The following is a 22341-nucleotide window of genomic DNA, read 5'->3' as shown; positions in this document are numbered from 1 at the left end:
TTTTTTACACTATACATTAAGTAAATAAAAAAAAAAGAATTAAAAAAAAAAATGGTATACTTTTTTTTTCCAGGTGTTAACTTTTATAAAATGCTTCAACGTCTGATTATTCTCCTCTCTCAAATAGTTGTTCTTCCGCTATATAATACAAGAACCTTTGCAGGTGATGAAGTGCAAAAAGTCTTTTATATATCCAAGATCCATCCATGCTTATATAAAATATATGTACACATATATAAACGCTAGATTTTTTATTAAGTAAAAATTTATTTCCCGCCAGTATAATATATATGTACACGGTATTTATAAGCTTAACATGTAATATTAAATACTTGTACTTATACAATTACTTATACACACTATTATATTATGTATATAGTTAAATATAATAATATATATATATGTGAAGTTTATAGTTTGCGAGACGATTGAGCAGCTGTTTCCATTTCATACCTTCTATACCAGTTCTCTTTTTACCATCGTCACACATGCAAACATACATATATACCCGTAAATATTTTGAATATGTACTTGCAGGAGAGTATATACTTGCGTTAAACATCATCCTCTTCCACTATATGCTTTTCTCTCTTCTTTACTCCATTCTCAGAGATCAGATACTCACGACTCTCGACTCGGAGTCAACTCTGGAACTTTGGCTTTGGCTTCACGCTTTAGTTTCGTCGCGACCATCGACGAGGCCACATCGTAGCCTAGCGTTGCTAGGTCTATTTTTAAATTATCCACGTGTTTTTAAATAAAATAATAAACAACAACAATTTAACATTTACTCCAATTCAAATTTTTAAACTCCGAACTTTAGAATTCAAAAAATTTAACTTTTTTTAGCTGCTCCAATTTACTAATTTAAATTTTTTTGCTCCATTATCGTGATATTGATAAATTTAAAAAGAAATACATAAATAAAAATAAGAGACGCAATATTTAAAAAATAAATTAAGTTTTTTTTTTGTAAATTAGTTAAGTGTAAAGTGTCAATTCTCGCGCTCCCACATCAATTTATCGAGATAAAAGCAACTAACGAAAAAAAACTTGTCCCTGAGCGAACATTTGTGGGTGAGTGTCTACCCGTATGTTTTTTATATATATTATACATATATATATATTTTTTTCTATTTGTAACCATGTTTTTACAATATTAAAATGTCAGCATCAAGATTATATTTGACGCACGAGGTGTTGGTCTTTTAAAAAAAGTTGCCGCGAAAAGTCTAAACAAAACAAAATAAAAAATAATATATGTTTTAAGAAATACAATATTCATAAAACATAAAACATGTGCTATAAATTTAAAGTTAATTTATTATCTCTAAAAATACTTATATATTATTTTGGTAATAGTAGATTTTACGATAAGTAGAATTGGGTCATTCAAACCGCTCGCATGCAAAGTCAATTGGCCATGAAATGGAAATCCAGCATACCTATATATGTATATATTTAAATATACATGTACATATATGCATACATTCATATATATGTACTCCACATTGTTTACATATATCGGGTACATTCAAATTAATCTTTACACGGTAGTCTTACCGTAACACTTTATTAATTCTCCATTAAATCCCGCCGAGTGTCATATTTTTTTTACCACATAAAATATATAATTATAATCCTAGTATATATATAGATCTAGAGATAAAAAATAAACACAGATTTGCATTTAATAATATTTCGGAATTAAAATAAAGTATCAGTTGAATAACCGAGTCCGGTTTATTTTATCTCTTGAAAATTTATATATAGAATATAAATATATATAATAATAATTTAGCAGGATATGTCGCATTGATTTTTACGCTCACTCATCCAAAACGATTCACATATATATAGATATAGGCATATAAATAAAACATTTTTTTTTATTTTCCTTTAACATAAGTAACATAGCAGAAGTATTTGAACGAACGTTTATATGATGGCTGCAATGCGACATTGGGCCAACGACTTTCTCAACAATTGACATCTAAAAGGCCATTCATCTTTTGTATTCAATTTTCCATTACATTATTATCTATACATCTTTGTAATAAACTCTGCGCAATAGTATGTAAACATAATGTGTTATGTGCAATACAATACATTAATGCCCATTTTTTTATTTACCATAATAAAAAAAATTTTTATGTATAATTAATCATTATGGGTTTGATTATTCATGCGGCAAAAGCGGCCTGCAACAAAAATAAAACTAAAGCGCATAAACTTTAAGTTAAGTTAAGTCAAGTCAATAACCACCAGACTATGTATTATATATATCACAGTGTCATGTAAAACCGTTATTTAAACCATGATATGACGTGTTATCTCTTGTGTACTGGAATGTTAGTACATAGAGTATAAACGTTTAAGCATGACCTGAATGATCGAAACAATAGCTCTGTTGTTTAGTTACTATTGCACTTATATTAATGTTTGCCGCGTTTACGTGTATCGTTAACTCGTAACTGCTGCTACATAATATTAAACCATTTGTCGTTATGCTCATTGGTCTATAACAATTGTTATTTATAGATCTTGACATTATATACCGGAGCAGGAAACTTTTTTTTATTTATGGTAAACCTTTGCACCCGGTTACTGTCCACTATGGACTATCGGTGTTTAATATTTTTTACTGATAGTCTATTGGAGTAGATAAAAATTTCATCGCGTGTATCATCACGTTGATTAATACAAGTCCACTTGGTACTTTGGAACATGATCAAATTGCAATTTGGTAAAAACAAGTACAGAGAACAAGGCACGTGGAATGCTATGCTGCGGCATCAGTATCACTATACCGATGCTTTTGTAAAATGTATATATATATATATATATATATATAGGATATGGCAGCTATCTCTGTCTATATCTGTCTATTTATCTCTCTCGCTCTTAAGCTTTTTCTTATATACCCACTTTGGTCTTTCACTCTAATTTTTTTTCTCTTGTCTGTCTTGGCCAACCGACGACCGGTTCGTATACCTCTTGTTCCCCGTAAGTACCTTACCTGACATCGCTGAATCGTCGAGAGGAAGAGCTTGGATACACCGTCAGACCGCCACGGACGTACGTCCCGTCCCTTCAATGCCATTTTCAGCAATCCGATTTCCAATATTTTTTTTTGCCGACTCATTCTACTATATAGTGGATTTAGTACCTTGCCACTTGTTGTTGAATGAATCCTTTTGTATTAGTTTTTGAAAAGTGGACTTTGGTATATAGAGTCGTCAGGTTCCTTTAAATTTCATTGTTGGTGTGAATATTTTATTTTCTTACGCTTCGTCATTTTCTCTGTCAAAACGATCTTCGATCCTTTTGTGATATTTTTTGTTTATGCAAATTATTGTTTAGATAATTTTTTTTTATTTAAAAAAAAAATTACGTAAAGGATTTTAAAAATTATTTGAATAGGAGTTTTAAAAGTTTTATGATAAATAAGAGAGACATTTTCTTGGTGTAATTTTCTCATTAAAGCGTTAAATTATTTTTAAAATATGTATATTAATGTTAAGATAAAACGTGCTTATAATAATTTTAAAGTTAAATAACTTTTAAATTTTATTTATTTTATTTAACTCGAAAAAATACCCATTTATTTTAATACCGTCATAATTTTAGTACTCAAAACTTTTTTTATTTTTTCGACTGCGGTAATTGAATGCAATATTCAACTGATGCGTTATTCAATAAACGTTATCGTAATTGTTTTTATCAAAGTCCACGAAAGTAAAAAATAATTTAGCCTGAGTAAAAAGAAAAAATCTGAATTTTTTATCAGCGTAAATAACTCGGTATTTATAATTTGATTGCAGAATTTAAAAACAATAATATGAGGTAAAAATCAATCATCATTGGTATTAGCAGGATGGTGGTTTTGCTTCAGGCAATTGAGCTGCTGCTGCTCGCGGTAGTGGTTGGATCAAACGCCAGGCGCGATGAATTATTAAACGAAGATGTTTTCGGCGGTCAACGAAGCCGCGGTAATTTAAATATTAATTCAAATTCAAATATTAATTACAATACTCAACAGCAACACAATTCAGCATTTTTACCAAATTATCAACGTGAAAGAAAACCTAATATCGTATTAATACTCACCGATGATCAAGATGTTGAACTCGGTATGTATTTTAATTATAATTTATTATCACATTGTAAAAAATTTACGGAATGAAAGCGGATTAAATCCAGAGTGACGGAGCGGGTGACTGTTTTTTTTATTTAATCCTCTTGGAATAAAATTTATTCCGCAGTTTATTTGAATACTAAAACTCCGAATCGGAGTGAATTCGAATTTAAATAAAATCTGGAGTGAATTCGGAGTAATTACGGATTTTATATAAATCCGAATTAACTCCGTCACTCGAAGTTCCGGAGTTAAAAAAATCACTTCGCAAACGGAGTAAATAAGAAGTTTGGTTTTTCAGCAAAGTGATTTCGGAGTGATCTAGATTTTATTCAAATCCACATTCACTCCGATCCGGACTTTTAATATTAAAATAAACTTTCCTTCGGAGTGAACTTCACTCCGAAGGGGATAAAAAAAATAGTCATCCGCTTCACATTCACTCCGGATTTAATCCGGGTCCACTTCGCAAATTTTTTAAAGTGTATTATTATTTATGGTTTTATTTAAATAGGGTCACTTAATTTTATGCCGAATACCTTAAGACGTATTAGAGATGAAGGAGCTGAGTTACGGCATGCTTATGTTACAACACCCATGTGTTGTCCAAGTAGAAGTTCTCTTTTAACTGGTCGTTATGTTCATAATCATCAAGTCTTTACTAATAATGACAATTGTAGCAGTCCACAGTGGCAACGAGATCACGAGCCCCATTCATTTGCTACTTACTTAAGCAACGCTGGATATCGCACAGGTTTGTCTTTTATTTCAAGTAATTAATTACTCTAATTAATTAATTTAAGGTATTTAATTAAAGGGTTATGATAATTAAATGGACTTACTTTGGGTTTTATGTTAAATAAATTTTTTCTTGTTTATTTCTACCCCGAAAAGTAAATTAATTAGTTAAAAGTTAATTAAATAGTTTAATTAATATCGCGTGACGTTTTGTACTGGCGCCAAAGTAAAAGTGTCAAAAGTCTCGTCTCGAGTGGTTAAAGTGAGACAAATTAACAAAGAACTACGACGACGAAGAGAATGATGACGACAACGAGGAGAGTGTGTTGGGTGAAATTGGCCGTAGGGTAAGCAACAACATGAGGAAAAAAGGAGGCGTGATAAAAATCTACTGCATACTGTAAGCTAAAGGAAGAATAAAAGTTTTGTGAGAAGGAGAGAAAATATATATGACCCGAGTTTGTAGCTCTCGTTATATTACAGTAACAGAGAGCCAAAGTCTCCCTATATAGATATATATTATATATATTTATGTATACATGTAATGTATGTGTGGATAAATTTATGTGTGTGGCCTTTGTTGGCCTTCATCGCCACGGTCCATTGAAATTTAAAAGTCTTGAGATGTGTCTGACGAAGTATCACCTCAAGAATTGAATATATTTTGGGATATAAAAAAAAAAAAAATGAAAAAATTTAGTAACAACGATTCTCCTTTATATAAATTTTTTTGTTCGCATTATATGTTCCAGGATACTTTGGTAAATATCTGAACAAGTATAATGGCTCGTATATCCCTCCGGGTTGGCGTGAATGGGGTGGCCTCATAATGAACTCACGGTACTACAACTACAGCGTCAATATGAACGGAAAGAAGATAAAGCACGGGTTTGAGTACAGCAAGGACTATTATCCGGATTTGATAGCAAATGACAGCGTGGCATTTTTACGTCAGAGCAAGCACAATTTTGCACGAAAACCCGTTATGCTTGTGGCGAGCTTTCCAGCACCCCATGGACCTGAAGACTCGGCACCTCAATTTTCCCAACTCTTCTTCAATGTCACAACCCATCAGTGAGTGTTGAATTACATTTCATTTCTCGCTTCATCTCTGTCGGTCTCAGTCTTACTCCCACGCTACTCCTCCTAGTTCTCCCTTCGACTATACTACCAATACTCACATAACAATCATTGCTTTTATTGTACGTATTGTATATCTGGCTTTGTTTCTGGGGTGTGATGTGCGTCAAGAGCAAGTGAGAATATAAGCCACGATACGACGAAGTAGACAAAGAGCTTTGTGGCGAAGCTAGACAGCCTGTCCAGTGTCTAGATAAAGTGCCCTCGTAAAAAAGTCGCTTAAAAAAAAAATTATGAAACTCTGGGAAAATGTAGAGCTTATTTAATTCCACTGTTGAATTTTCTGTACAAACAAACTTTTCATTGTTTCAGTTTTCATATTAATATTATTATTTCATTATTTTTTTAGCACTCCAGCTTATGATTATGCTCCAAATTTGGACAAGCAGTGGATTTTGCAGGTGACCCAGAAGATGCAGCCGATTCATAAACAATTCACTGATTTACTGATGACAAAGAGACTGCAAACACTTCAGAGTGTTGACGCGGCAGTTGAGAGGGTTTGTTTATTTTTTATATCTACCTTTTTTTTTTCTTTTTTGTTATACATCATTGTATTATAAATCATCGGCATGATTAGAAGATATTCAATGACCTCTTGACTTTATAGATTTACCAAGAGCTCAAAGATCTCGGAGAACTCGACAACACCTATATTATTTATACATCCGATCACGGTTATCATTTGGGTCAATTCGGGCTTATTAAAGGGAAAAGTTTTCCATTTGAATTTGATGTACGTGTTCCGTGTCTTATTCGCGGGCCTGGAATTGCACCTGGATCTGTGTAAGTATTAAAAACATTACACATATATAGGGGGGTAAAACGGGGTACTCTAAAATTTTATAAAAAATTTTCTTTATGTAAATTACTTACAAAAAAATTTTAATTAATCAAATTCATTTAATATCATTTCCCCGCAAAAATGAAATTTTTTTCAACGGCAACTGAAAATTTTTTCTATTTACTTTGAAATCATTAAAAAAAAAAAATGATTTAGCGTAAGTCCTCGAAATCTTAGTGTTTCCTTAAGTACCCCCCCCCCCCCCCTCCTACATATCTATTACATAATTTCTTAAGATGTATCATTTATTACGCACAGAAGATTTTAGGAACGTCAGTTCATGAAACAAAATATTATTTCCTGTTTTATAAGAGAGATACATCAACTTTAATATAACGTAGTTTCCGCACCGAGTTTGGCAGCTAAATTTAGCCAAATTAATTTACCAGCTGCTCTCTCGTTTGTAGCTTGTAGATAGAGGAAGAGAAATGTACGCGCTCGTGCTACTCGTCGAAAATCAACCAGCCAGATTATTCATTCTCGCTCTTTCTTTCTTCATCCATTTCATATATATCTCTATTCTATTTAATTTTCACCCATACATCCATACATATATATGACTCTCTACTCAGTTGCTTTCTCTCCTTCTCGCTCTTTACCCTCAAAACTCCCATTTCACTGTTTCAGAAATAAAAGTTTTACTTGTACTTCACTCTAGCCGTACTAATTGGAACAATCCAAAACTCCTAACTATCTAGTTTTATGGTATTATTTTATTTTTAAAAAAAATTTTTTGTTACTTCCTCTGTTAAACTCATTTGTTATTTTTTAATTAGCTATATAGAGCTATCTCTTGTAAAAACTCGCAACAATTTGTAAAGATTTGCTGAAATAGTTCAACGATGAAGATAAACATTTATTTAGGTGGTTATAAAAATATATAAAAAAAAATACTTAACCAATGAAGAAACCCTTTTCATATGATTCAAAGTTCATCTTACGGTTCTTTTTATATAAAGAATCCGTACACAAAATTTAATCTACGGCAACGTTTCGTGAATTGAACGCAAAGAAGATTAAAAAAAAAAAAGCTCAAATAAAATAAATATAAAAAGTAAATGAATTTTGGCAGACGAATTTTATACTTCGCTTTAAACCGGCTTTCAGAATATCCTTCTTCTATGTCTACTTTTAATACTACCGCTTGCTTCTCTACTAGCACTCTCTCCATTTATCTTTCCTCTGGCAGAGTGCCGTCGCGAAGCCTTCAACGTTATCTAGAAAGAGTAAAGACGATTATAAAAAAATAATATATATTTATACAGGATATAAATATATATATCTATCTTACTATATAAGATTTCCTCAAGCGAAATTATCCGCGCATTAACTTTTTATAAGAAAAAAAAAATGGGCGCTCACCTTTTAAGAAAAAGCAGCTCGTGTGCCGAAAAGTTAAATAAAAATAAAAGTTATAAGTATTTAATGAATAGAGATAAAATTTAATGACCTTTCAGAGTCGACGAAATTGTTTTGAATATCGATATGGCGCCAACTTTTTTGGATATCGCCGGAGTGGATACGCCGCCTCAAATGGACGGGAGATCTTTCAAAAAACTTTTCCTCACGTAACTACACTATTTTTTATTTACAAATTTGAACTGTAAATAGTAGTAAAAACGAGGGAATTACTCTAAAAAAATTTATTTTATTTTAGAAATAAACACGGCAGGAGGACTAAATTCAAATGGCCAGATACATTTTTGATTGAATCATCTGGCCGCCGGGAAACTCCAGAGTCGATAGCCGAAGCAAAAGCACGTGAAGCAAGAAGACAGAACGCGACGTTGGCGAAACAAATGTTGGAATCAACCACAGATGACCTGGCTCTTGATGCTGATACTGAATTTGAGGCTGATCGTATATTGGAGAATGATACAGGAAGTGATCAAGATATTTCCGATGATGAGGATTTAGAGGATTCAATTACCGACGAATCTAGTACGTAGTAGTTACTGTTGTTGCTGTAGTATGCGATGGTGGTATTGTTGCTACTGTTGTTTCAGTTGATTAAATCTTTATTGGTTCAACACATTCAAACAGTTGGATGTGTAATGGAATAGAGCGATGATAGAGAGTATATAGTCAGCGAACGGGTGGTATGAGTTAGGCTGAGAGTTGAGAGTTCGATTGATTGAGTGTAACAGATGCCGTTCGACGAACTCTCATGTAGATGGTATACATTCTAGCGTTGACTCGAGCTGTCACGCCAGATGTTACGCATATCTAGACGCGAGGGAATACATTATAAATGCATATATCACATCTACATCAACTGTCTGACTTTATATACATATCATCCATACATTATATATTTATTCATAGACCGTATTTATATAAATGTGCGAATGCATTCGCACGAATGTCTTACATTGCCGATAAAAATAACGCTAACAATTTTGTTACAGATGGTGATGTTCATCTAGATAATGGAGTAAATCCTTCATTGAATTTAAATTCAAAGCACGAGCGTCTTGCATACGAATGTTCAAGACCTGAGGCACAAACTAATTGTCTTCCTGGTCAAAAGTGGCGATGTGAGAAAGAAGGGCATCGTTGGCGACGTCACAAATGCAAGTATACGACAACAGCATCATCAATTACCACTACTACGGTACATAAATCTTCTAAAAAGTGTGCTTGCTTTACACCAAACGGCGTTGTGTACACGAGACTCGAGTCTAATGACTTTCCTCGTGAAAATCGTGCCGGACTTTATGACGATGCTGAGGGATTTTTCAACGGTAGACGTGGCAAGAGAAGTATTGTCGAGGAAGAAAAAATAAAACATGATGTAGAGTATGAATATAAATCAGATGGTTGTGACGAGGATGGGGATCTAGACTTACGAGACCGGCGAGCTATTGATGAAGAGGATGATGAAAACTTTATTGAAGAGCTGAGACTTCTTAACCGGGAGTGGTTGCTCGAACGAAGTAAACGTGAGGTAAATTTAATGGGTGACAAGTTTGTTGGGTATGCGAAGTACAATTTTAATAATAGCATTAATGAAAACAATGGAGAGACAACAGCTGATGATGATAATAATAATTATGATGATGATGATGATGATGATGACGATGATGTAAAAACTGACTACAGTGTCAGCGATTTTGACTTTACGAGTTTAAATAAAGTAGTTAGAGGATTTGTAAATGTTGATGATCTTCTTAAAAGACACCGGCGAGTCAGGAGAAGTGTTATGAAGAAAGACACTATCGAGCATGTGACAAAGATTATGGAGAGCATTGAAGAGGAGCTGGATGATTTGAAAGAGAGTCAAGTACGCCAGTCAAATGGGTCAGAAGTAAGCTCACCAAAGTGCTTGGTGTTACCAAAGGGTGGTGTTAATTGTACGACGTCTGTTTATCAAGATCCAAATGAATGGAAGCTGTCGCGACGTGCCATTGAAAAACAGATAAAGGAAATGAGAATGCAGTTGGAAAGTTTAAAAGAGATACGACGGCATTTAATGAATAAACGTCCGCATTTTATACCAGAAGATGATGATTATGCTGAAGTTGATGATTTACATCCACACGAACACCATTCACATAATAACAATAATCATCATCATAATGGGCATCATCATCACCATAATAAGAACCATACACGGCATCATAAAAAACACGACAAACTACCCGTGTCAACTACTGGCTCATCAACACAAGTTTATTATTCTAGTACAACTAGTTTTACTTCAACATCTAGCTCTACAAGTGACGAGAGCACTGAGACTCCAGTACCTGAGGGACGAGATCGATCGTATGAATCATCGACTCTGGGGAAAATTACAACGACCGAGTTACCAAGAACGACTACGATCCCGACGACCATTAAAACTAAAAAAAGTTCACGAAGGCAAAAGATAAATAAAGATAATGTTGATGTACATGTAGATGAAGAAGAGAAACCGCGACGAAGAAAAATTCATCATCACAAAATAAATAAAATAAATATTAGCAATAATACTCTTTTGACTAATAGTATTAATGACAATACTTTGAATATTAATTTAAATGTCTCGCAAGAAAATTGGCCAATCACCGAGGACAAGGAATCAACGATGGATGTCTTGAAGAATCAGGTCAAAGATTTTACAACAACTACCAGACAATCGGTTTCCACTACTCCGACACCTACGAGAGCTTCTACTACTGCTACTCCGACAACAATAACAACAACGACAACAACAACAGCTGCTACGACGACTACAACCACGACAACGACAACTAAGAAACCATTGAAGATTATTAGAAATCGCACTGGTCTAGGTCCAGCGAGAATCGATGTGACTATTTTAGAACCACCTGATCGTAAACACAAACTAGGCGGCATTACGTCAACGAGCAATAACGGACGTCTTCCACCGCTACTAAATAACCCGCTAGAGTCACGTCATAAGTGCTACTGCGAGCCGGACAACCAGCCAAAGAAAGACGAGAAGGAGATTGCCAAAGAGGAGAGAAGAAGACTGAAGGAGGAGCGGTTACGTAAAAAAGAACGTAAATTAAAGAAGAAAGCAAAGCTTGAGAAGGAATGTCTTACGGAAAAAATGAATTGTTTTGAGCATGATAATGATCATTGGCGTACAGCACCTCTGTGGGACGCTGGACCGTTCTGTTTTTGTATGAATGCCAATAATAATACATACTCATGTGTCCGTACTATTAATGTAACGCATAATTTTCTTTACTGTGAATTTACAACGGGTTTTGCGACATTTTATAATTTGAGAATTGACCCGTTTGAGCAATGGAATAGATTGGGCTCTTTGACGCCTGCCGAACGATCGTATTTACATGATCAATTGGAACATTTGAAAGGTTGCAAAGGAACAAGGGATTGTACTGTTGGCAGTGCGAAGGAAGCCATTGCTACTAATACTATTCAGCAGCAACGATTTTTAACTAAACGAAAGTACAGCAATTCTTTTGGTAACTTATTTTATTTTCAAATATTATTAAAAAAGAGTACAGTATCCAGTTCATTAAACCCTTCGTCCATCGCGCTATGAGCGCAGCGCCGCAATTTATATTAAAAAATTAGTTGAAAAGAAAATAAATTTCCTAATCTTTTGAAATTTTATGAGTTCTTCTACTATACTTTTGAGTGTCGATTAAATGAATGATAATTATTTTTCCGATATTTTAAATATTAATAAAATAATTTTATTTGTTAAAAAACCTGAGTGAGAAACGTGACAATTTGCCGCTGACGCAAGCAAACTCGGGCGTTGAACTTGTTCGGATTTTCTGAGCAATGTTGATAGTTACCACCAGCAACTCATTGCAAGTTCATTTAATTCATCTCTTTCTTTAATATTTTTATTCAATACAAAATTTTTATTTTTGTAAAAAAATTACTATTATTTAGTCGTATAAGCTTGTGTGGTTTTAATTTTTAAAAATCATAGTTATGATACTTGGCAACATCAAAATATTAAAATTACTTCGAGATGAATAATTTGAACAAAAGAGTGGGGACAAAATGGGCCCCCTGAGAAAAAAAATTTTTCAATTGTTAATTAATTATTTTAAAAAAAAATTACATGTCCATGTTGCCCCTATTCTTTTTTTACTGTTTTTTAAACGGAACTGAGAACTGGACATTTTACTGCTTATTAAAATTTTTTAAAATATTAAAAATGATGATTACAAGAAATTGTTTTTTTTTTTGTTTTAACAGAAGATATGTTTATACCATCGGCATTGCAAATAATTCGCGAGAGCGAACTGGGAAGTAATAAGAGACGTAAAAAAGTTTCAAAGTAAGCTTACATAATATTTAAAGCAATTAACTGTTTTGTAATAACGTCTTTAGATAATTATTTTGACAGCTAATTGTTTGTTTATTCAAATTAGTTCGTGGAACCGGCGGAGTAGAAGTTGGCAGACCAATTGGAAACATTCGGCCGACAAAGTATCCCGACGACATCGACATCCGTCTTAAGATGTTTATTTTATTTATTTATTTTATTCTATTATTATATTTTTTACTAATTTTTTTTTAGTCATGCATATAGAAATATATGTAAGTATCTTTACATCAGTGAGGTAATTTTGATGGATCTTTATTATTATAAAGTAGACAATTAATGTGTTGGTATTTAATGTGAATAATATACCAGTGATATATATCATAGAAATTCCCAGGTAGTTTTTCCATACGTCGAGTAAAATGACTCCTATGCAACGAGTTTTGCTGCAAGTATTTTCTGTATTACGAGCTGATTATATATAGAGTCACGTAGAAATACTATATATATTTTAAAGTCATTTTTTTTATAGATTTTATCCATTTTTTTTAAATTATAAAATTAATGTACTGAATATTAAAAAAAAAATGATATCAGTACCGGAAAAATATTTATTAGAAATAATAAACTTTTTTTTATATATATATGTATGTAATTAATATTTTATTTAGCGCTTTTATTTTATATAAAAATTTATTGTTTTTTTAAATTTTATTTATTTAGTAATTTTTAATTTTTTGAGATTAAACCACTACGATAAAATTAAAATTAATATATTATTATAATTAGGGGCCTGAATGCACAACGAATTAATGGAATGTAATTTATTTAAATTTTTTTTTGCATAGATATATTATTATTAAATAATAATAATAATTATAATCGTTATATTTTATGCTAATATTGGCTGCCATTTAAATAGTATATTGTGTGACAAGGGATGAAACAAAACGATTTCAGACCAGGCTGGTTGGCTGACATCACCCGCAGTCTGAAATCGTCTTTCATCCTGAGTTACACACTAGATTTTTCATGATTACCTGCATTGGAACTTGAAGTTTCAGTGTCAGTAGCCAGTCATAAACAAGTTAATTTGAGACCAATGGTGTGATCAACTATTAGCGTAAGCGTAAATTGTCAATTGCAATTTATAATTAGGCAGAAACTATAAATTCTATTTATTATTCACACTAATTTTTATAAAATTTAATCACAGTCAAAACTGTTATTTACGTATATAAAATTAATGCTCTGGAATTGCTAGTAAACAAATTACAAGTATCAGAGTTTAAATTGCGAAAGCCTTCAGTCAGTGGGCAGAAACTTTATTTTTCACCACACCTGTGCCGAAAGTTTTAATTCCTGCCCTGTTTAGAGATAAGAAAGTCGTTCTTTTCTTTCATGAGGAAACAAATGATAAAAATTAGCGCATGCGTCATTCTTGCCACAAGCAGAGGCAACATTTCAAACTTTCAGGTGCAGATCTGGTGAAAAATTGTATACACGCCTCGGAGGAAGGCAGGACGTCCCAATCCGCGTGTTTTCCACACTAGCCTTCGGCACTGGTAGGAAATCGTACACATGGGTAGGAGGAATGTCCCACTTTCCTCCTTACGTGTGTAATATTCTGTGTTTGTTCCTAAGAGACGAAACAAGTTTGTTTCTGTCCGCAGACTGAAGGTATTCACAATTTACACGTTTGCTAATATTCATTCGCGGCATTGGACTGAAATTAACTTCTTTCGACTGGTTGTACAGACACTGAAACTTCAAGTTTCGATGCTGGTATCATAAAAATAATATTATTTAGATGCAAAACGAAAACAGAACAATCGTAGTTGACAGATAAAAAAAAATAATAATGTATAACTGCCATAAAATTTTTGAAGTTATTTTTTATGGTCATCGATATTATTCATCGATATAAAATAATGTAATCAGGATAATTAAAATTTTAATAAGTTTAAAAATTCAAAGACTGTATAAAATAATTTAATAATTATTGTTTTTTTTTTTAATTTTATTGATTTATATTTAAAATTAAATCATTAATCATCACATGAAAAATAAATTCTGGTTAACTCAAACGTCGTCCCACCGGAAATCATAATAAATTGTAAATAATTGTGTATAATTAATTGATTTTTTTATTCTGGAAAACTCTTTACTGTGGAAAATAATTCTTTTTTTTTTATCAATTAATGAAAGAAAAAAAAAGAATTCATTATTAATAAAGTGATATGTATTTTAATTTATTTAATTATGACATTTATGTGTCTTATATTTTTTTTTTTATATATAAATTTTTTATATAATTAAAAAATATTTCGTGTAAAATAATATTATATTGTGGTTATTTTTATTCGCTTATATTTATATACTTCGATGACAAACAAAAAAATTAATAAAGACATTTTTATCTCTATTCGAATGGTTTTCATTTAATCAATTACTTGTAATAAATATTATTTTTGAAAGAATGGGGTCGTATCCGAACAGCGGGTTGTCCTAGTTAAAATTATTTATGATCACGGAAGCCAAAATCAATTTAATTAAAGTTACTTGTAGTAAAATGTTTCTATAGAATTATTGGAATTTCCAAAAAAGGTTTTAATAAAATTCTCCTATATATCGAAACGTATTACCGCTTTTGAACTCTTCTATAAATCAGTAAATTCCGAAGTAAAAATGTCTATCGTAAGTCTTTGGCCAGGACACTGATTGCCAAGTTCCTTTTTATTTAGGAGAAACTAAATACACACTGAAAAAAATTTGGGAAGTGGACCCGGATTAAATCCGGAGTGAATGACTGTTTATTTATTTAATCCCCTCGGAGTGAAATTTACTACGAAGGGGAGTTTATTTTAATATTAAAACTCCGAATCGGAGTGAGTGTGAATTGAAATAAAATCCAGATCACTTTGATAAAAAGACAAACTATCTTTTACTCCGTATGCAGAGTGATTTTTTTAAAACTCGAAAACTCCAATAATGGAGTGAACTAAAAATGTGCACAGGTAGAAAACTGAAAAATCTATATGTGCAATTTTTGAATTACTTTTTTTAACAATAATTAAAAATTTTGGTATTTTTTTGGGAATAAAACTTTTATTAATATCAAAGATTTACAATTTATGAAAGTCTTTGGTTTATTATTCATTTATTCTCTACATGTTAATGATGTTTATCAATAACAAGCACTTGATCGTAGCAAAATTTCCATATTGAGTACGATATACACTTATTTGGCAAACAGCATTCATGATCAATTTCACACTAAAAAATAACATAATATTTTTAATTTATAAATATATACAACAAAATTTATTAAATTTTTTTAATTTTATAAAGTTATTATAAACTATGGAATTTCTAGGTGTCCTCGAGTTAATTTAAAGCTAGTCTTCAATCAAATTTTTTTTACAAATCGTTTTGGTGACTTATTTTGATACTTGAAATTGAAAAAAAATTTTTGAAAGCCAAAAGGGCACACAATTTAATTTATAATTTAAAAAAATAATTAGTTATTAATGAATGTACGTACAATATCACCAGTGGACTTGCAATGATTTTGAGTGATATTACCCACAGATGCTGTTATAACAAATAATCCAAGGAAAAAAGTCAATAAAGTCTTCGAAATCATTTTATATCAAAGTAATAGAATATTATCCTTAAAAAAAAAATTGTATTCGTTATTTAAAAATTAAAATTTAATGTTTTTTTAATGCAAGTTATCAAATATTTTTATTTCAAACTTTTTTTCTTTTATTACGAATAAATAGCGTAATACTGCTTACGTTTACTAAAGTTTCAGTTTAAAAAATTAATGCCGAATAGTTTTAGATGAAACTAACTAAAGTTTATTCTTATAAATTGTTTTTTTATATATTTTTTAATTAACTTGTGATAAAATTTAATTACTTTTTAGCCAATCTATAGCTAATGTTACATTCTGTTATATTTATAGATACATTTGATATAATTTTTTTTTTCATTTATTAAGAATTACCAAATAAAATTGATAAGTATCAAAATTTTATTTAGAAAAAAAAAAATAAAAAAATTATATTAATAAATATTTGTATAAAATTAAAATAATTAATTAAATTTTTTTTTAGGTTTCTATTATACCAAATTCCAAAATTTGTTACGTCACATAAATATCATTTTTTCTTATCAACTAGATTACTGTTATATTACTAATTATAGTTTCACAAAGTATTGAATTGATAAAAAAAAATAATGAAATTTTTTTTTAATTACCTGTAACTACTGAAAAAAATATAAAGTTTATATTTATAAAAAAAAAATATTTAATAATAATATTAATAATAACATGATATTTACTATAAAAATAAAATTTTGAATTAAAATATACACTGTAAAAAAAAGTCCAGGCTCTTCAGGTCATAAAATTTTGGGTTTTAAAATATTTTTCGGTGTAGAAAATATTTAACTTTGTGAATATTTTTACTTACTCGATTACTTCAATTAAACAGCGTTTTTATTAATTAATTAAATTATTGGTGACTGAAATGATGGGCAGAAAATTGTGTAAGTTTTAAATAAATTACATATAACATAAATAATTATTTAAATAAGTACATAGCAAAATTGAAATTTCCTCTGGACAATATTCATTAAATTTTTATATTTTTTTTTTCTAATTTCTATACGTGGATTTTTTTTTACACCGATTTAACGCCGATACTTTAACACCGCTTACATGGGTGTTACTTTATTTTAACAACGCTCTTTTTACAGTGTATAATTTTTAAAAATAAAGATATCAGGTAATTAATACATTATCTTTGTGGTATGAAAAGTACTTTATCATTTTTGAAAGTGTATTCTTTGAAGTTACGATTTACTCCTGCCGCCCAAATAAATACCAAAAAGTCTGATGTAATACTTTAAGTATTCTTAATTCTTTATCTACATGCTATTAATTTAAAGTCAACGAAGTATGTTCAGTTTAAAATATCCTCAGAGTGTGTACAGACTGTGATTGTCAACAAGTAAAACAATTTTAATTAAAATTTCAAAAATCAAATATTTATCATAATTATCCAAAGGTATGTTTTGTTATAACATAACTATTATATTTTTTAAATAATAATAGTAATAGTAATAAGTGGTTTAAAAAAAATGTATGTATATTGAAGATATTAATAGAAAGTGTCTGAGTGGTTGAACTTGCGATGAGAAGAATTATTTGATCAATTAGATTGGATTTATTAAATATAATGCGCCGGTTAGCACACACTTAATTCATCAGATGATTGAAAAGTGTCGTAGAGTATTAAGTTTAAAGTGATTCGTGCTGCTGTTATCTGTTTAAAAAAATTTTAACGGATTATTTTAAAAAAAACTTGAAATTACTAGTCTATTTAAATAAATTTAACCACATAATTATTAGATTAAAAATATAATTATTCAGATGTCGGAGTCAACAAATACTTTGAGATGGCGGGGATTAAGAAACGCGTTAACAAGAAAGAAAACAATAGATGCTTCTGCTCCTGAATCAAAATTACTCAAGTGTTTATCGACTTTAGACTTAACAGCTTTGAGTATCGGATCAACTCTTGGTGTTGGTGTTTATGTTCTTGCAGGAGAAGTTGCTAAAGATTACGCTGGTCCTGCTGGAATAATATCTTTTATTGTTGCAGCGATAGCATCAATATTTGCTGGTAATATTTTTTAAATTTTATTATAAATATATAAATTTACAAATGCTGATGGTGGTAATGGATTATTATTAATTAGGACTTTGTTTTGCGGAGTTTGGTACCAGAGTTCCTAAGGCAGGATCTTCTTATGTCTACACATATGTGACGATTGGGGAATTCCTGGCTTTCATCATCGGCTGGGCATTAATTCTTGAATACGTTATTGGTGCTGCGAGTGTTGTAAAAGCACTCAGTGGGCATATTGATGAATTTACTCAGCAGACTATCAGCAATGCATTCAGATCGTTTGCTAAAATTGATATTAATTATTTGTCACCTTACATGGATTTTCTTGCTTTTGGAATAACAGTTACATTTTCAGGTAATTTATTTTCCCTTGGAAATATTTCTCTGAAAAAATTATGAATACACTGTAAAAAATTAGCGGAGTGAACGCGGAGTAAATCTCGGAGTTAAATTCACTCCGAAGGGGAGTTTATTTTAATATTAAAACTCTGAATCAAAGTGAATGCAGACTGGAATAAAATTTAGATCACTTTGAAATCACTTAGCTGAAAAAAAACTCCCTATTCACTCCATATGCGGAGTAAATTTTTTTTAAATTCCGGAAGTCCGAGTGTTGGAGTGAATTTGTATTTAAATAAAATCCGTAATCACTCCGAATTCACTCCCAATTTCTACTCTGATGGTATTAAAAAAAAAAAGTTATGAAACTTGTTTTTTTTCTGAAAAATTCTGAAATAGTATAAATAATTTTGAAAAATTTCTCATTAGTCATAAAAACTCTTTTATTTTTAATTGAAATTTAGCCGCTATTTTATAACTTTTTCAGAGTTAATTAGAGTTTTTAAGAAAAATTTAATTACGTCTAATTATTTAAACATAAATTTTTATTCCAGTGGCTCTGGCATTTGGCGCGAAAGAATCTTCACTTACGAATAATATTTGTACTCTAATTAATTTAGCAATTGTATTATTTGTTATTATTGCTGGATCATTCAAAGGTATTTTAGATACTAATTTTGACTACCCCGGACAAAAAGTTTAGATCTGAATTTTATTTATATCTGCTCAGATCTAGACAGGCTAATTTTTAAGCAGAAAGTTATGTCAGTCTAGATCTACTTTGATCTGAACAGATAAAATCAGATCTGTTCATACTTAGTCATACATAACAAATTTAATTAAATTTGATCTAGGCAGATCTAAACTTTTTTTCCTGGCTAATTTTATCTACGAATTTACAAATTAATATTTTGTTTTTTTAATTAAAAATAGCTGATATAACGAATTGGAAACTAAACGTCGAAAATTTGCCAAAAAAAAATGGTGTTAATTATGGTAATGGTGGATTTGCACCATTTGGTTTGTTGGGAATAATATCTGGGGCTGGGAGATGTTTTTATGGATTCATTGGATTTGATTGTATAGCAACTGCTGGTGAAGAAGCAAAAAATCCTAAGAAATCTTTGCCAATAGCTATTGTTGCTTCATTGACTATTGTTTTTTTGGCGTATTTTGGAATTTCGATGGTGCTAACAACAGTTTTGCCTTATTATGACCAAAATGATAAAGCTCCTTTTATTTATATGTTCGATTCTGTCGGCTGGAACTGGGCCACGTACATTGTTGGTGTCGGCGCATTTTGCGGACTGACTACGAGGTAAATTGAATCACACACGTTAATTTATTTTCATGATACCAGCATCGGAACGATTTTGTTTCATCCCTTGTCACACAATATACTATTTAAATTTAAACTCTTAGTAATTAATATTATTATTATAATTATTTAGTTTAGTTGGTGCATTGTTTCCTTTGCCAAGAATTATCTATGCGATGGCACAAGATGGATTATTGTACAAATGGTTGGGACAAATAAATTCGCGGTTTCATACTCCAATGACAGGAACTTTATTAGCAGGACTTTTTACTGGTAATAACATAATTTTAATTACTATGAGTTCCAAATTTAATATTCATAAACAATTATTCAGGAGCTATCTCAGCAATATTTGACTTGGAACATTTATCTCAGATGATGAGTCTCGGAACTTTATTTTCATATTCAATTGTTGCTGCATGTGTTCTCATTTTACGGTAATTATTAATCGTATGTATTATTGATTGTATTTTTTTAATTCAATAATTTCTAATTACAGGTACAAAGAAAATGAAGTATTTGACAAAAAACAACAAACTAAAGAACCCAGGACGATAAAATGTATTGCAAAGCAATTAATAAATGCTAATAATTTAGTATTTTCAACAAAACTCACATCTCAAATAGTATCTTGTCTTGTTACAATTTACGGTATTTATAATTACTATTTACTGTAGTTTCAATATACTGACACATATTTAATTTTTTTTTTTTATTTATAGTTGTCGTTAGTTTTTTGTGTGCGGGATTTATTATCAAATTTTCAAACCACGTTATCGATATGGAGACATGGGCAGTTTTACTACTTAGTATACTAATTATCACAATGATTACTGTACTTATATTTATTTTTTGTCAGCCAACATCTGATAAAAAAATTCCCTTTTCAGTAAGTGGTTACTAAAAAATTATTACGCTGCTATTAATTCATAAATAATAAAATTAAACGATTTTTTGTTTATTATTGTAGGTACCACTTGTTCCATTTTTACCCGCAACAAGTATTCTTGTCAACTTTCTTCTAATGTGGGGTTTGAGTCCCATAACTTGGGTACAATTTGCCGGATGGATGGTAATTGGTCAGTAAAATATTAATATTTTTTCTTTATTGCATTAATTAATAAATATTTCATTAAAATTTTTTTGCTTCAGGTCTCATTATTTATTTTACATATGGAATTAAGAACAGCGTAAATCGGGCTAAGCCAGTGCCGAATGAACTTTGCAATTAAAAATTCAAAAAATTGAAGTATTTAAATCAAAATTACTGACTTTTTTTGTATGTACATTAATAAGATTCTTTTGCAACATTTTTTTTTTTAAATATCAAATTTTCATTGATGAAATTATTATATTAAATTTATCGCTATCTGTATTATTTTTAAATGTCGAAATAAATAATTAACATCATATATGTTATTTATATATTAATATAAATATAATTTTCATACTTACGTCATGACGGCAATGATTTGTACAGCGCTAAATATTTTGTACACTACAAATAATAATTTTCACAAAATTAAAAAAAAAAAACGCAAGTGTTTAAACAAACCTTGATGAGGAATAATATGAAGGGTGTCCCAATACACTTGAAGATTTAATTTAAATTGCTCCAAGTGCATTGCAGGTAAAAAAAAACGTCACTTAACTGCTATTTCCCACCAGACGATGCCAGATGATTTTGCTCAGGACCTTGAAAGATATCAGCATCAGCAATTCGCAAAACTTTACACTAGCACTGAACACTTAACACTTAACTGCACTACAGACACTTTGCACAATTTTAATTTACAAGCCCCGTATGATTTAATTAAACAATGACTACGAGCAATAAATTTTAAGGATAATTCTGCGATACTGTGTCTCAATTCAAATGTAAAGGAAGATCTGGACTAGTACTGCCGTTGTCGATGATACTGACTGACGCTATCGAACCGTCAGTTGATACAAAGCAATCGAATTTTAGATTCATCGACCACCCCCACTTTAGCAAAAATTTGAATGTTGAATACAGCGACGCGCAGTAGCGCCAATTTTGCGCGAAACTTCAAAATTGAAATTTAATAAATTTATTAAAATTTATTTGTGTCAATAATTATATTAATTAGACTAAAAAGTATACTCGAAATTTCTTATTTTCATCAATAATTTATTAATTATTCTCATTACTTGCGCGGTAAATTTAGATATTTGAAAAATAAATGATTAGAAATTAGAGAAAAACTAAAAATCGTACGTCAAAATAAAATGATGGCAGAATATGATAGAAATATTTAAAATATTTAAAAAAATCGGTTTATTGGTAAACCCTGGGGGCCAGCCCCAAAACTTCCCGCTGTTATCGAGCTCGTTGAGCTCGAA

At 30.6% G+C, this 22341-nt stretch overlaps 2 protein-coding genes across 2 annotated transcripts; both read left to right on the top strand.

Annotated features, from left to right (window-relative positions):
* Positions 1–671: 671 nt before the first annotated feature.
* On the top strand, positions 672–14487 carry LOC130670280 (extracellular sulfatase SULF-1 homolog). The gene is made up of 11 exons (XM_057473604.1): positions 672–1077; positions 3825–4133; positions 4653–4892; positions 5629–5950; positions 6366–6516; positions 6627–6802; positions 8318–8428; positions 8518–8801; positions 9269–11797; positions 12549–12630; positions 12725–14487. The coding sequence occupies exons 2-11, from the start codon at positions 3878–3880 to the stop codon at positions 12810–12812; spliced, it is 4239 nt and encodes a 1412-aa protein (XP_057329587.1). The 5' UTR covers positions 672–1077; positions 3825–3877; the 3' UTR covers positions 12813–14487.
* A 3064-nt stretch (positions 14488–17551) lies between these two features.
* LOC130669956 (cationic amino acid transporter 2-like) lies at positions 17552–21378 on the top strand. The gene is made up of 11 exons (XM_057473127.1): positions 17552–17696; positions 18062–18314; positions 18391–18675; positions 19214–19318; positions 19593–19977; positions 20111–20250; positions 20312–20414; positions 20477–20628; positions 20700–20866; positions 20948–21056; positions 21130–21378. Exons 2-11 carry the CDS (start codon positions 18062–18064, stop codon positions 21207–21209), a joined length of 1779 nt encoding a protein of 592 aa, XP_057329110.1. The 5' UTR covers positions 17552–17696; the 3' UTR covers positions 21210–21378.
* Positions 21379–22341: the final 963 nt, after the last annotated feature.

This window comes from Microplitis mediator, chromosome 6, assembly GCF_029852145.1.
Source record: "Microplitis mediator isolate UGA2020A chromosome 6, iyMicMedi2.1, whole genome shotgun sequence".
Taxonomy (NCBI): Eukaryota; Metazoa; Arthropoda; class Insecta; order Hymenoptera; family Braconidae; genus Microplitis; species Microplitis mediator.
Note: the sequence above shows the minus strand (reverse complement) of the source record. Positions and strands in the feature narration are given on the sequence as shown.